Below are 16,445 nucleotides of genomic sequence, written 5' to 3'. Positions count from 1 at the left end.
ACAGTATATCACATTAACAGATGAGCAGGTGAACATCTGCTTGGATGTGAAAAGTCTTTTTAGGGCCTGGGACGGAGGTGAGCATGGAGGTATAGGCGCAAGTGTAGCACTTACTTCCGTTGCAGGGAAAAGTGCCGGGGGTGGTGGAGTTGGAGGGGAGTGCGACGTGGACAAGAGAGTCATGGAGAGGGAGTGGTCCCGAACATCCCAGATGTCCTCCGTTTTAAAAACGCATCTGCCGCATATGCTCCCAAGAGGCGGCATTCCTCTCCCGAACATCCCAGATGCCCTTTTTCAAAAACTCCAGTCCCACCACCCCTGGCACTTTTCCCTACAACCGAAGCAAGTGCTACACCTGCCCCTGTACCTTCCCCCTCAACCCCATCCCAGGCCCTATGAAGACTTTTCACATCAAACAGATGCCCACCCGCACATCTGTTAATGTGATATACTGTACCCACTGTTCCCATTGTGGCCTCCTCTACATCGGGGAAACCAAGTGGAGGCTTGGGGACCGCTTTGCAGAACACCTACACTCAGTTCGCAACAAACAACTATACCTCCCAGGTGCAAACCATTTCAGCTAACTCCTCCGCTCCTCCCCCCCACCCCCCCCCCCTCTGATGACATGTCCATTCTGGGCCCTCTGCTTTGCCACAATGATGCCACCCGAAAGATGCAGCAACAGCAGCTCATATTTCGCTTGGGAATCCTGCAGCCCAAGGGTATCAAGGTGGACTTCACAAGCCTCAAAATCTCCCCTCTCCTGACCACATCCCAAAACCAGCTCAGCTAGCCCCCGCCTCCCTAATCATTCCTCCCACCTCAAGCCCAACCTCCATATTCTTCCCACTAGCCTCATCCCGCTTCCTTGTATTGTCCATCTTCCCTGGGGCCTATCCTCTCCCTAACTCCCCATCTACATTCACCTTCACTGGCTCTAACCCAGCCTCTTTAACCTGTCTCTCTCCTCTCACTCTATCTTCTCCTTTATCCATCTTCTATCCCCCTCCCCGTCTCCCTATTTCAGAATCCCCTTCCCCTCCCCCATTCCTGAAGAAGGGTTTCGACCCGAAATATCAAACTTTCCTGCTTCTCTGATGCTGATTGGCCTGCTGTGTTCATTCAGCTTCACACCGTGTTATCTCAGATTCTCCAGCATTGGCAGTTCCTACTATCTCTGCGACATTTTTGGGAGCATTTTTGTAGACTTCAAAGATTTAACTGTGGACAGAGTACAAAATGTGAAAGCTATTTTAATGTGACAAGAAACACAACATGGATAATTTATATGTTTTTAATCAGAGAAAAAGAATGGGATGTTAATACTCCCAGTTATTTACCAGCAACTGAAGAAGCTCAAATGAACATTTTGATCCTATCTTCCTCAGGTGAGGAAAGCTTCAGGTTGATAAGCTTACAGATACTCCATCACAGCTAAAAAAATGCTGCTATACTATTTCTCCACGTGGAGATACCACTGGATGCAGATAGTGTACACTCTATCATTCTTCCTGTTCATGATACTGTATACAGCTACCTTTTATTTGCCTGGGTTTGGCAGTGATGCAACCACACATGAACTGAAGAAACATTAACAGAATTACAGCTTAGCTGGCAGCTTATTGTTGCCATCCACTCAAAAGGATACTAGTGGTTTTGTATACCATCTAGGTATGCTCACCAAACAATGCTAGTTGCATGAAACCCACAACTAGAAATCAAACTTTAGATCTACTCTTTGAAAGCCTTGTAAAGAAAGGCATTTCTCATTGCCATTGTCGTCACCACCACCACCAATCTGGTACCCATTACAGGTGTATCTAATTAGCACACCCTTATAAACTTCCCAGGCTGGAAGTAAGACAGGAAAAATAGCATTTTTCAAACAAAATTTTTTAAGATGGAACACTTATGACTGCAGCCACAGAATGTGAATGAGAGATGCGACATTGTGTTAACAAGATGTGTTAACAAGTGAGAATATAACCCAAATACAAACCTTGAGCTGGAATGCAGGTCTGCCATGGAGGTCTGTATCTTACAATCTTCTCCTTTTCAAATGGATTGGTATTACAAACTGCAGTAATAAGCTCACTCTCATTGCCAGAATTCACCTGAATAGATAAGAGTCTTGTGTGATACATAAGAAAATTAGCTTTCAACTAAGTGGATTAGTGAAGGCAGAAGATAAAGAGAACCAATATTAAAAGCAGAAAGTGAGGGAAAGCTCAGGCCTGGGAGCATCCAAACGACAACATATTAGACTTGGAATGTTATTGCTGCTTTGCTCTTTGCAGCTGTTATCAAACCTATTGAGCATCTTTGCAATTTGTTTTTGTTCCAGATTTTCAGCGTTGTAGCGATTTACATTTAAGAGAAAGAAGTGGTCAATCACACCATATAATCTGACAGCAGTTAAAATTAGGTTAGCTAACAGTTTTGATGAAAAGTATGTGAAAAGTTAACTTTTTTCCCCCCTGCAAATGCCACCCCAACTCATGGTGGGAGAAGGGGTAGGCAAAGGAGGGGCAAAAGGAAACAAAGTTGCAGAGGTAGCCCACAATTCCACAGACAAATGGATATACCAATGCAATGAAATTTAAACAGAAAATTTAAAACATCAAGAATTGCACAATATATAATCAATTAAGATTATGCTCATGTAGACAGGACCCAGAAAACTCCATCTGTCCATTTTGTACAAGCAATGTGCATTGAGGAACTTTGTTTCAATTTTGCGTGGAGGCCCATACAAAGGTTGCTAATTTAAGTGAGGTTTCCTCTTCAAATGGCACTCTATGGTACCAAGTTGTTCATTTACAAATTCTTATGTGCCTTCCCTCTTAATATCAATTACTTTTCTCCACTAACAATTTTACCCACTCCCAACTCTGATGTGAATCTATACTGAATAACCATTTGAATGCATTGCATCATCTCATTTCTTTCTATCATAGAACAGTACAGTACAAAAGCAATCCATTCAACCCAGTGAGCCTTTCTGAAGAGGAATGCAGTAAAGTCCTCAACCACCTCGCCCTCTCCCACCTAAGTCTTTGATATGCAATGAAAATTTTGTTTTTCATTTTCAAAGCCAATTTCTGCATGCCTTCCTCAAGTCTAGCTACTAGCTACCAAGGTTTTCCCCTTGAATCATACAACAGCACTTTTAAACCACTGTATGGCTCACTATTTGCTGAACATTTCCTTCTGCAACTCAACTCTTTAAAAATAAATCAGGCTGTCCAAAACTTCAAAACTGCTCTCTTTGGGACATCTTTTTTCTTTTGTCTGAATAAGTTTTCTTCCCTCAAGTGTGTGCAGAACCACAGTTCTACGGTTACCAGCTACCATATCTTATTTTGTCTAAAATACTTTCTTCACAGATGAGCCTAATTTACAAATATTGACACAAATTCACGTTCATTCATACATTTCAAGAAAATATAGCTGAACAAAGAACACAAACAAGAACAGAGACACAGACAATAATTGTGTTGCCTCTACTCCTGCTATGAGTGAGCCAAACAAGTTTGGATAGGATCCAAACTGGCATATTCTAGGCATTTTTTAAAATCAACCTCATCAGTTAGGAGTTCTGGAGTAGATGGGACTTGAACCCATACTTTCTGCCTCAAAGACTCCACAAGAGTCCCTCACTGGCTTATACTGTGATTCAACTAGTCAGCGCTTTAACCTGGTGATCTTCTGGAACGTGTCTCTTTGTGGTCCAGGGGTCACATCCTTACTTCTGACCTGAAAGGCTTGGAATCAAGTACGACCTGCTCAGAGGTGTTTAAAGAGTTTGAGAAGATTTATCATAACATGTCTGAATTGGTTGATTAAAAATATCTATAATTCCTCTGTTGTTCATATCTTTCCACAACACAAGAAAAATTTATCCTTTGACAGAGAATTCCCCTGATCACCTTAAATTCCTACAAATCTCATCTCTGAATAAAGTTTCACATTTTGATGTTTGTTCAGTCCTACCAGGGCATTTCTGAATTTTTTCAATCGTCCTAATCGGCATGCATCTTTCGCAAACACACTCAAGATCAAATAATCAGCCAGCTTTGGGGTTCCATCTTTGTATTGGAGTATGTGCAGTATCTAGTCTTATCAAAATTAAGTAGAACTGCATCAAGATTATTTTCAAGCAAAACGCAGATCTTTAAATTTAATTAACACCAAGTTATAGAAGTTACTGTAAAAAGAAATAGAAATAAGTATTATTTTCGAGGAAAGAGATAGCCTAACTTCAAAGTATTTCCTTTAGTCCAGTCTTACCTCCAAGTTACCTTCAGCCACTCGTTTCTCTAGTTCAGTGGCAGCCATTTGTTTTGTCATTCCTTGCCATGCCTGGATTGCTACTTGTGATGTTATTTGGGCCAAGCGGAATTCATCTCTGCTAAGAAGCTGCTCTGTCCGATGTTGCCAGTTCACAGCTCGTTCAAAAACATAATTTAGTGCTTCACCTTCTGGCAGTCTGACAGGAATCTTTTGTACTGTTGTGAGCAATGGGAGGATTTGCTCTAAAGATGGTTTTTCTGATCGCTGACAAAGTGGACAGAGCCAGGGTAGCTCCCCATGGTGAGCATTCACCATTGAGACACAGCTGCTATGGAACCAGTCTTTGCAAAGCTCACACTGCAGCATGGAGCCAGTTGCAGTCTTCTGACAAACACAGACCTTTGTTTCCACGCAGTCCACATCAGAGAGAAATTTCATGGAATTTGCTGTTTGGAGGGAGCGGAATGACTCCATTTCCTTTAGTCTGGCTTCATTGAACGATGCCACCTATAAAACAAAAATAAATAATCTCGCTATCATTTTCTGACAATAAGACGATTTCTCATTGAATTGTCACCACCGTCAGGTTTACATCAATTACTTATCGCTTCGCAACACTAGAACTGATTCCCTGATATAAAGCAACACAATAACACAATATAATTGACTTTTTTTTCCTGGGTACCAGCTGTAAATGAAAGGAATCTGATGATATTGATATAGTGTTAAATGCAACTCAACACATCAGAAACCAAGGTAACAGTATAGAGCTGGATGAACACAGCAGGCCAAGCATCAGAGGAGCACAAAAGCTGACGCTAAGATGCTGCTTGGCCTGCTGTCTTCATCCAGCTCCACACTTTGTTATCTTGGATTCTCCAGCATCTGCAGTTCCCATTATCTCTGATACATCAGAAACCAAAAGTAGTTTACAAAACATTCATCTTAGTTCATCAGTACTGGAGCCACATTCAAAACTAATCTCATTATTTTGCTTTGTTTCCAGAATATTGTACCTTCATCCACTTCAAAGATAAGTCCAATAATCCCTTCAAAGAATCATTGGTGGTAAAGTATTCCAAACTCCAACAATACTGTGCAAGAAATTTTTGCAAAGCTTACAATGGGCTCTGATTATTTTAAATCACTAAGAGGAAACAGTGAAAAGCTATCAAACTCTTCAGACATTTGAAATCCTATTTCTTTGGACCCTGTTTCACATACATTTGATATATATGAAACCTCATCTTAAGTTGCTCTGCTTGAAGTCTTTCCACTTCAACAATGCCGACACAATGGCGTTGGTATGCACACAAGATAGGACCTTCTGGTTTAGTGTCTATCTTACATAGTTTTCTCACTCATGCATGATCCTAGTGAAGCCACTTGATAAAGTATCTCTTTCTATAACAGAGTGCTCAATACTTATGGACTGCTAAAAAATCTAGCCAACTAACCTATTAGATAAAATTTACTTCCACTATCTTCCTCATACTCATACGATATGTATTTGTAAAACTGAAAATTCCACAGGACTTCACTCTTCCAGGGAATTAACCACTTGAACTTTTGGGGGTCTCAATCTACATCATCCTCCTTCCCATTTCTGTGACCACAACCATTCCTTGTTTATTTCTCCCAATGTTTATCATCTCACATTTTGTTGTGATGCAAGATATTTAATCAAATTCCTTCTGAAAATTAAAGGAACATTTGGGCTATCTTTTTACTTTTATGATTTTAAAAACTGGGAGCTAAATGAGAAAGAACTGTTATTAAAACCAGCATTTGAAAGAATGGCTGCAGTTTGGAAAGCAAGTAACCTGATACCCATGGCAGGCACTGTAAACAACAGGAGGCAGACTCGGAAATATGGTCTGTTGCCAGTTCGTTTACAGAAAGCCTACAGGGCAAGAACCAAAAAAACTGCAGATGCTGTAAATCAGAAACAAAAACAGAAATTGCCGGAAAAACTCTGCAGGTCTGGCAGCATCTGTGGAGAGAAAGCAGAGTTAACATTTCAGTTAGAGTGACCCTTCTACAGAACCTCAGTTGTAATGAAGGGTCACTTGAGCTGAAGCATTAAGCCTATAGGTTCATTGGCTAGTATTGGGAAGGAGGAATTTGAAGGCAGAAAGATCAAATTAAACAGCAGACCTGGCACAAATGCCTTCTTATGACTGAATATTAACTGGCTGAAGCTTATTCTGTTCAGAATGATGAAAAGTCAATAAAACCAAAATCTATAAAACAAGAGGAAATGAAACAGAGAAGAAATCATAGGTAGCAAGGTTCTGAAGCTTCACTGGACTCGAAACGTTAACTCTGCCTTCTTTCCATAGATTCTGCCAGGCTGCTAAGTTTCTTTCGGAATTTCTGATTTTGTTTCAGACTTCCAGGCATTATTTATTTATTACACAATGCGCTCAATGGTTAGCACTGCTGCCTCATAGTGCTAGAGACCAGGGTTTGGTTCCACCCGGGGGGCGACTGTCTGTGTGGAGTTTCCATAGTCTCCGCGTGCTCCGGTTTTCTCCCACAGTCCAGGCATGTGCTGGTTAGGTGGATTAGCAGGGGGAAAGGAAGAGTTACAGGGATAGGCTGGGGAGTTGAGTCCGAGTGGGCTGTTCTTCAGAGGGATGGTGCTGACCTGATGGGTCCACTGGCCTGTTTCCACACCCTGGGATTCCATGATTCTAATATGCATTATAGATATGTTGGTTATAATTTTTCAAAACACGTGTGTTTCCAGGGAAGTTCCTTCAGATTGGAACAGAGGCAATGTAACTCCTTTGTTCAAAAAGGGAAGGATAGGAGAATGCATGAAATTACAGCCCAGTTAGATTCACATCTGTCAAAGAAAAATAATAAAAGCTATTGTTAAAGTCACTACAACAAGGTATTTGGATAAGTTCAAAGATAATGAAGCATATTCAATATGATTTTGTCAAAGGGATATCACATATTTAAATAATTTATTGGACCTCTTTAGAACAGTAACTTGCACTATAGATAAAGGGAAACCAGTAGATGGACTGTACTTAGATTTCCGGAAGGCACGTGATTTTGTGTTGCATCAAAAATTACTGAGAAGATAAAAGCTCTGGTATAGAGGGTTAACACATTGGCTAGCTATAGAAAGCAGTGAACAGGAGTAAACTGGTCTTTTTCAGGCTGGCAGAATGTCATGAGTCATGTGTCACAGCATCAGCATGGGGAATGCAACTCTTTACAATTTATATAAATGGTTTTAATGAAGGGACCAAAGGTACAATAGCTAAATTTGCTGATGACTTAAAGACAGGTAGGAAATTGAGTTGAAGAGGGCAAAACGAGCCTACAAGGGATAGAGATACGTTAAGCGAGCGAAGATCTGGCAAATGGAGTACAACTGTGGAAAAGTGTAAATTTGTCCATTTTGACAGAATTTTTAAAAAAATCTGAATGTTGAGAGTTGCAGGGCTCAGATGTCAAGCCCCTTTCACTAGATTGTCTCCTACATTCCTTCTTACTCACCACCTCATCCCGAATGACTTTTTATACCACAGTGCCACGATCAGACAAGTCATCCAACCTGCAGTCTTTTATTTCATCCAGACAATCTAAAAGATACTCAGTCCAGTTGGGCAACTGCAAAGGTTTAGGCTGCAGCCTTCTGGATTCCCTTTCCTACTTCATTTGTTGTCATATTTCACTGTCCCAGAACAATGATAAAAATCAGACAACCCCACCCTATGTGGTGCGACTGCCTCTGATAGGAGCAATGTAGATAATTTTCACCCTCCCTAATGGGTTGTTGTATCAGTAGTTCAGACTCTAGCTCAAATTCCGAGTCAAAGCTGCTCAAACTTACTGCAAATGTGCTTGGACCAAACTGGTATTCAGGAACATTCATATGCTAGAATCGTAGTCCATCACCTATCCTGAAATCCTTAATGTGTTTTGAGGAGCTACTTAATTATTTGATTCGATTTTATATTTAGCTAATGTCATTATGTATTTTATTAACCTTACCACCATTTGATATGCTATGTTGAACCTTACAACAGAATTTACTTACTGTGTACTCAACAAATAACCAGTTTCTTGTAGCCAAGTAAAGTTAAATCCCGAGCCTAAATAAAATGCAATGCAAAAAATCAACAAACACCTTTTTCCCTTCCCTTATATCCCCTAAGCACTTAACTCTGGAATGGTATTGTAGGTTGCTTTAAAGTTGGCTAATTTTATTAGCTCCTAAATTACAAGGCCTATCTGGCTGACTTAATGAGTATCCAGTTTCAGCTGCTAATCAAGCTGCTCTCTCACACTTTATCTTATCACCAATCACCCTGCCACAGTTGCCTGTGTCTGTGACAGTATCAGTATGTATTACTATCAGACGGCTTTCTGGAAACATGGCCAATCTTCACGTTGTGCATATCCTCCATCGCATTTTTATGGCACTGTAACCTCACCGAAAGAAACAGACTGAATAAACAACTTTTAGCCGGTGACAAGTGGTATTCCGCAAGGGTCAGTGTTGGGACCGCAACTTTTCACTTTTATACATTAATCTAGATGAAGGAATTGTGGGCATTCTGGCCAAATTTGCAGACGATACAAAGGCAGTACTGGGGAGGCTGCAGAAGGATTTGGACAGGTTAGGAGTGGGAAAAGATGTGGCAGATGGAATACAATGTGGGAAAGTGTGAGGTCATGCACTTTTGGTAAGAAGAATAAAAGCATGAACTATTGTCTAAACGGGGAGAAAATGCAAAAGTCTGAAATACAAAAGAGACTTGGAAATTCTAGTCACGTTAAACTTGCAGGAGGAGACAGTGGTCAGGAAGGCAAATGCAATGTTGGCATTTATTTTGAGAGGACTTGAAATATAAAAGCAGGGGTGCACTACCGATGCTCTTTAAGGCTTTGGTCAGGCTACATTTGGAGTATTGTGTGCAGTTTTGGGCCCCATATATCAGGAAGGATGTACTGGCCCTGGAGCGGGGGCAATGGACATTCATGAGAATGGTCCCAGGAATGGAAAGCTTAACATGAGGAACCTTTGAGGACTGAGTCTATACTCTATGGAGCTTGGAAAGATGACGGGGGGATCTAATCGAACCTTACAGAATACTAAATAGCCTGAGCCAAGTGGATGTTGGGAAGATTCTTCCATTGGTAGGAGAGACTAGGACTCGAGGGCACAGCCTCACAGTAAAGGGAAGACCTTATAGAGCAGAGATAAGGAGAAATTTCTTCAGCCAGAGAGCGGTGAATCAATGGAATTCACTGCCACAGAAAGCTGTGGAGACCAAGTAATTGAGCACATTTAAGACTGAGATGGACAGGTTCTTGATGATCAAGGGTTATGGGGAGAAAGCGGGAGAATGGGAGTGAAGAACTTATCAGCCATGACTGAATGGCAGAGCAGACTCAAAAAGGGCCAAATGGCCTAATTTCTGCTCTTTTATCTTTTGGTCTAAATCTAATTCCAAGTCTGAACATCAACAACGTGCTATGGAGCACCAGAAGAAACATAACTTTATTCCAGCACAATCCGTAACATCACATAGGCTATCCCCTATTCTATCATGACCATCAAGCCTGGAGGTGTTCCAAGACTGCTAGAAGAGGGGAAGAGGACATGCTAGGAGCAGCCACAAAACAGAGATCGTAAGAACTGCCAGTGCTGAAGTCAGAGATACCACAGTGTGCAGCTGGAGGAACACAGTAGACCAGGTAACAGAGGAACAGGAAAGTTGACGTTTTGGGTCAGGACCGTTCTTCAGGAATGGGGCAGGGCCAAACTGGGATGGCCTGAATGTAGACAGGAGTCCAGTTCCATAAGCAGGTACTGAGAAAGGCAATGTGGCTTTGGTGCCTGGTTTGCTTCAGAATGTGGTCAAGCAGTTTCACGGCTGAAGAGATTACCAGAGGGTTGCAGTGGGAGAGATCCACTGAGGTCTGTCTGGGGGAGGAGGATAACTTCAAGGTGGGCATCCTCAGAAGAGGATGCTTCGCAGTGGAGTTATAATTCACTCAGAGGTAATAAGAGCTACCAATGCTGGAGTCAGAGATAACATCAGCGTAGGGCTGGAGCAGCACAGCAGGCCAGGCAGCGGAGGAGCAAGAAAGTTGACATTTCAGGTCGGGACCCTTCTTCAGCAGATAATTCAGGCTGCTTGGAGCTTGCGAGTAACTCACTTGCAAATTCCCCAAAGCCTGTCCACATTCTACAAAGCACAAGTCAGGACTGTGATGGATTACTCTCCTTTTGTCTGAATGATTGCAGCTCTAGCACTCAAGACTTTGATACCATCCAGGCCTAGCAGTTGTTTGATTAAAACCACATGGTCAAACATTCATTCTTTCCACCAATGCTCAGTAACAGTTGTGCACAATTTATAAGATGCACTGAAGTAATAAACCAAAGCTCCTGAGACAGCACTTCCAAAACCATAACATAACCATTGCTATCTACAAGTATAAGGGCAGCAAATACATGGGAACACCATCACGTGCACATTCCCCCTAAGCAACTAAGCATTCTGATTCAGAAATATACCAATTTTTCTAGTGTTTCGAAATGAAGATGGTGGATCTCCCTTCCTAATGATATTGTGATGTGCCTACACCAAACAGATTTCAGCAACTCAAGAATGTAGCTCACTCACATTTTCTCAAGAACAACCAGGAATGGGCAATATATGCTGGCAAGCCAGGAATGTCCACATTCCATAAATAATAAAAAATTACTCCAGCTAATGTGCCTTACTGGACAAGTCGGATATCAGAATTAAACTAGGATTCAAATATCATACAGTTAACTTTTGCAGTTGATTAATGTGGTGGTTGCCATAAGTATAGTCATAACCGGCAGAAGTTCTTTAAGAACATACCTTTATCATACAAAAGAAATAAAATGTTGCAATCTGTTTTGAGTGGCATTTTCGGTCCTTTTTTTTGAAATGAAGATAGTTTGAGACAGAGATAAAGAACAGCCTGTTCCAATTCAATAAAGTAACCTGCTTGGCAGGCCTTGGGCTTTTTTAAAGTAACGTTGGAGCAGTAGAAACAGTACTAGTCGGTGCAGTACAGCTCCCACAGAACCAAGGTTTTAGTTTAACTTTCAGTAATTGCTGGGGTTTGGAAGTTAGCTGTGGAAGATATTGCTCTTTCCCTGTTGCAGCTAAAAAGCTTGCATTCTTTCTCTCTGATTAATAGATTATGTTTCACACGATTCTGACTGATTTTGCCTTAACCGGGGCGGGGGGGGGGGTTTATGGGACATTACTATATTGGAACATACTATATTGCTGCTTGGCAGTTATTAATCCATCATTCTGTTAGGTTTTCAACTAGAGATAGTTACAACAATTCCTTTTCTTTTTGTTCATATTTTAACTAAAGGGTAAGAATACAGTGTGTTTTGCTAAAAGCCAAATAGTGTAACCAACTGAATTACATCTGAAACACAACATCTTAAACACAACATCTTAAACTTGCCTTTAAATAGGATTTAAAAAGTTCCGGTCTAGGCCACTTCCTTGAAGGCGGGGGGGGGGGGGGGGGGGAGGCATGGAGGAGGAGGAGGAGGAGAGAAAGGGTGGTCTTGTCCATAACAAAACAAACAAAATATAGAAGACAGAAAGATCTTCACATCAAAACAATGTTTCAACCCATTTCACAATATCTTCTGTAAAATGGGTTTAATCACAGAGAAATATCACCATCACAATTAACACCGGCAGAGGGGATGCCAGTGACCAGCAGCCTGGTGCAGTGCATGGTGGCAGTGAGACAGTGGAAGGTGGCAGTGCCAGTGGAGTGCGGCAGCATACATTGGTCAGACCACGTGGAAGGCCTCTCTGCTGGTCTGGTATGGACAGAAACTGCAATATTTGACTTTCAGTCTTTTCTGACTTTCTGACCTATGACTATTCCATGTATAGCTTTAATGTAACTTTCTCTCCCCTGTTTCTCTACTTCGTAAATAAGGACTGCACCTTGGTATGCTATACTCGAGATAACGCTGTGTTAGTGACATCATCACACTAACTACTCTTATAACTGAAGGTGGTGTACATACGTACCTTAGGACCTAAGATGGCACTGCAAATGATGACATAGCAATTTTTTCACTGTACTCTTGAGACTGCTGGAATAAAACTAATTCAATTAAATTTTAAAAAAAAAATTCAAGTTATTTGGCTCCAACTACAGAGACAATTTTAAAGTTCTTTTAGGAGTCCTCTAACACTGGTCAGTCAATTCTTTTGCTCTAAACCTTTTCAGCTCTGATGACAAAGATTTTCATGCCACCTTTCGTGCCTGAATTCTCATGCCTTGGAAACTCTTTGGTAGAAACTACTTCTGCTGAGGGGAAAGGTTATCTGCTTTGAACTGAAAAGAAAACTTAGTTCTGCTAGGATAAAACAACCTCTTTTGAAGTCAATGGAGTCGTTTTCAATTAAAACTTTGAACCTTCTATTACGAAGTGGAAACCAAACTAACTGCTAATAATGTTTACTCTGTTAGTCATAATCCAAACAGTGTAAATAGTTTATCCATTAACACTACTTCAGTAACTTTCTTTTTTTTTGATACAGATGTATTTAGGTCACTGTTCCAAATGGACCCCCAACCTTTTAAAAGGATCTTCACAAAACTGATCCACGACGTATTATCACAGAATCAACTCTGGATCAATGGAGAGTGCAGGAGGACATGCCAGGAGCAACATTAGGCATACCTGAAAATGAGGTATCAACTTGGTGAAGCTACAAACAGGACTGCTTGCATGCCAAACAGCAAGCGATTGACAAAGCTAAGCAATTCCACAATCAACAGATGAAATCCAAACTCTGCAGTCTCACTGAACAATACTCGAGAGATGGTGGCACCACAAATAATCCCAACATCAATAAATGGAAGGGCCCAATACATCAGGGTTAAAAAGAGTGCAGCAAATTTCAGCCAGATGTGCCGAGTCGACGATCCATCTTTGCCTTGCAGAGAACTTCAGCATCACAGGTACTCACCTTCAACCAATTCAGTTCACTCCACACAATATCAAGAAATTGGTGAAAGGCACCTGACACTGCAAAGCTTATGGGCCCTGACAACTTTCTCACAGTAGTACCAAAGATATGTGCTCCAAAACCTGCAGCACCTCTAACTAAGCCATTCCACTTCAGCTACAACATTAGCATCTACCAGACAACATTGAAAATTGCCTAGGTAATTCCTGTACAGCAAAAGCAGGACAAATCTAACATAGCCAATTATTGCCCCTCGGTCTATTCTCAATCGTGAGTAAAATGACAGATTGGGTTGTCAAAATGCTATCAAGCATCTCTGGTTTAGCAATAATGTGTTCACTGATGCCCAGTTTGGGTTCTGCCAAGGTCACACAGTTCCTAACCTCATTACAGACTTGGTTCAAATATGGACAAAACAGCTGAATTCAAGAGGTTTCCTCAGAGTGACTGCCTTTGAAACCATTTGACCCAGAGTTGTATCCAGGAGACCTAGCAAAACCTGAGACAATGGGAATCAAGGGGAAAAACACTCAACTGGTTTGAGTTTAACCTGGCACAAAGAAGATTGTTATGATTTTTGCAGGTCAGCCATCTCAGTTCCAGGATATCACTACAGAAGTTCCTCAAGGTTGCGTCCTCTGTGCAATCATCTTCAGCTGCTTCGTCAATGACCAAACCTTTATCAGGTCAGAGCTGGAAGTATTTGCTGATATTTGCAACTTGTTTAGCAACATTCATGACTCCTTAGATACTAACATTTTCAGAACCATCTCCAATTTAATCATATCCTTTCTAATAGCAGACCAACCAGATCTGTACACAGTAAATGATCTGGATGAGAACATGGTCAGCAAGTTTGTGGATGAAACCAAAATTGGTTACAAAGTTTACAGTAAAGGAAGTTTTCTAAATTTACAAAGGGATCTTGATTAAATGGGTCAATTGGCTGAAGAAGTGGCAGATGGAGTTTAATCTGGATAGATGTAAGGAATTGCGTTTTGGGACAACAAACAAAGGTAGGGCTTATACAATTATTAGTAGGGCCTTGGGCAGTATTAGAGAACAGAGGGACTTAGGATGCAGGTACATCAATCTTTGAAGTTTGCATCATGTGTAGACAGGGTGGTTACAAAGGCATTTGGCCTACTTGCCTTCATTGCTCAGTCCTTTGAGTATAGGATTTGGGGAGCCATGTTGAGGCTGTACAGGTCATTGATGAGGCCTCTTCTGGAGTACTGTGCCCAGTTCTAGTTGCCCAGTTACAGGAAAGATATTATCAAGCTGGAGAGAGGTTAGAAGATGATTTACCAGGATGTTGCTGGGTATGGAAGGTTCGAGTTATAAACAAAGGCTGAATAGACTGGGACCCCCCCCCACCCCCGCCGTCACTGGAGCATAGGAGGTTGAGAGGTGATCTGACAGAATTTGATAAAATAATGAGGGGTAGAGATAGTTAGTGGTAGTTGTCTTTTCCCTAGGATGGGACATTTCAAGACTTGGCGCATTTTTAAGGTGAGAGGAGAGAGAATTAAAGACTTTTTTTTACACGGAGGGAGGTTAGCACGTGGAATTAACTTTCTGATGAAGTGGTGGATGCAGGTACAATTACAACATTTAAAAGAAATTTGGATAAAACACCTGAATAGGAAAGGTTCGGAGGGATTATGGGCCAGGAACAGACAGGTGGGACTAACTTAGTTAGATATTGATTGATTGGATTGAAGGGTCTGTTTCTGAGTTGTATGACTCTACTCCAAAATTCTAATGTCCTCTACTGCCTCAACATAACATCCTAATTCCTTTATTCAAATGTCTGAGCAAAGAAGGCAAGTGTGCTAAATGCTTTCTAAATTACCTTACTACGTGATGCAAACTCGAAAAAATTACATTCCTGAAACTCAGTCTGTTTTACAACATTACCCCCCCAAGGCCCCAATTATAGTTGTACAAATTTTGCTCGTTTGTTTCACCAAAACTGAATACCTCGCATTTATCCAAATTAAACTCCATCTGCCACTCTTCAGCCCATTGACCCAACTGATCAAGATCTCTTTTCAATCTTAAATGACCTTTTTCACTGTTCACCTGTACCACCAATTTTGATGTCATCCGTAAACATACTAACCATGCCTTCTATATTCTCATCTAAATCATTTATATAAATGACAAAAGTATGCAGCCAGCACCAATCCCTGTGGAACACCATCACCTGCAAATTTCTCTCCAAGTCACTCACCATCCTGACTTGTAAATAAATCACTGTTCCTTCAACATTGCCTGTTGAATGCTGGACCTCCTTTCCTAATGGCATTGTATCTCTACCTACAGCCTATAGACGGATGTAGACTAGAATGCAGCTCGAATGCAACTAGGGATGGGCAATAAATACTGGTCCAGCCAGCAATTCCCCTGTCTCTTGAATGAAGAGAAAAGTTATTTGTGCAAGTATGAAGAGGCAAGATTGGTGAGCTAGTTCCACAGACAAATTATCCACACACACGATTTAGAGACAGAGCGACCAACTTGCTTCAAAATACTACAAACTTTATAGTCAGTCAGTTACATTTTGTTAGTACAACATCAATCACATTGACTCATTACCCAGGTTAACTTACACTTTGTAGCTTTGGAACTTTCCCTTTTCCATTCTGTGAACTTTCTTTTGATTTCTTCATTTTCTTTCTGAATCCAGTTGCACAAATGTCTGACCTGGGACACAGTGCCTAAAACAATAAAAATCCTAAATTTACCAAGAACATTTGGGAAGAGTAGAAAATGTCAAAGTTTGTTTCTCTATGAATACTACTGAATGAATCAATTAATCAAAAGATCCTCTGATACTGCATCATCATAGGAGCACGTAACTTGGGAACAAGAATAGTCATTAGAGATACAAGATCCACAATCTGGAAATTAAGGCGAATAGATGATCTTCAGTAGAGTAATGTGTTCGTCCTATCAGATATGGCACATTAGGGAGAATTTCAATGTTCCTGACAATTTTGTCTGCAGGAAGTGTGTTTGGCTGCGAATCCTATTGGATCACATACATTGGATGGAGTAGTATTTGGAGGCAATGAGGAATTTACAGGAGCCAGGGACTGTGATGAATGGTAGTTTCAG

General features: G+C 41.0%; 1 protein-coding gene across 3 annotated transcripts in view; it reads right to left on the bottom strand.

Moving 5' to 3' along the window:
* Positions 1–16,445, bottom strand: part of LOC125463014 (lysine-specific demethylase 5B-like) — a 212,995-nt gene that overhangs the window by 44,937 nt on the left and 151,613 nt on the right. For all 3 annotated transcript variants that reach the window (XM_048553627.2, XM_048553631.2, XM_048553628.2), the window contains 3 exons: positions 15,938–16,045; positions 4,294–4,803; positions 2,003–2,117 (listed from right to left, as the gene is read on the bottom strand). In XM_048553627.2, the coding sequence (XP_048409584.1) occupies positions 2,003–2,117; positions 4,294–4,803; positions 15,938–16,045 (733 nt within the window). The remainder of the gene's footprint in view (positions 1–2,002; positions 2,118–4,293; positions 4,804–15,937; positions 16,046–16,445) is intronic.

Source organism: Stegostoma tigrinum, chromosome 21 (genome assembly GCF_030684315.1).
Source record: "Stegostoma tigrinum isolate sSteTig4 chromosome 21, sSteTig4.hap1, whole genome shotgun sequence".
In the NCBI taxonomy this organism is placed as follows: domain Eukaryota; kingdom Metazoa; phylum Chordata; class Chondrichthyes; order Orectolobiformes; family Stegostomatidae; genus Stegostoma; species Stegostoma tigrinum.
Note: the sequence above shows the minus strand (reverse complement) of the source record. Positions and strands in the feature narration are given on the sequence as shown.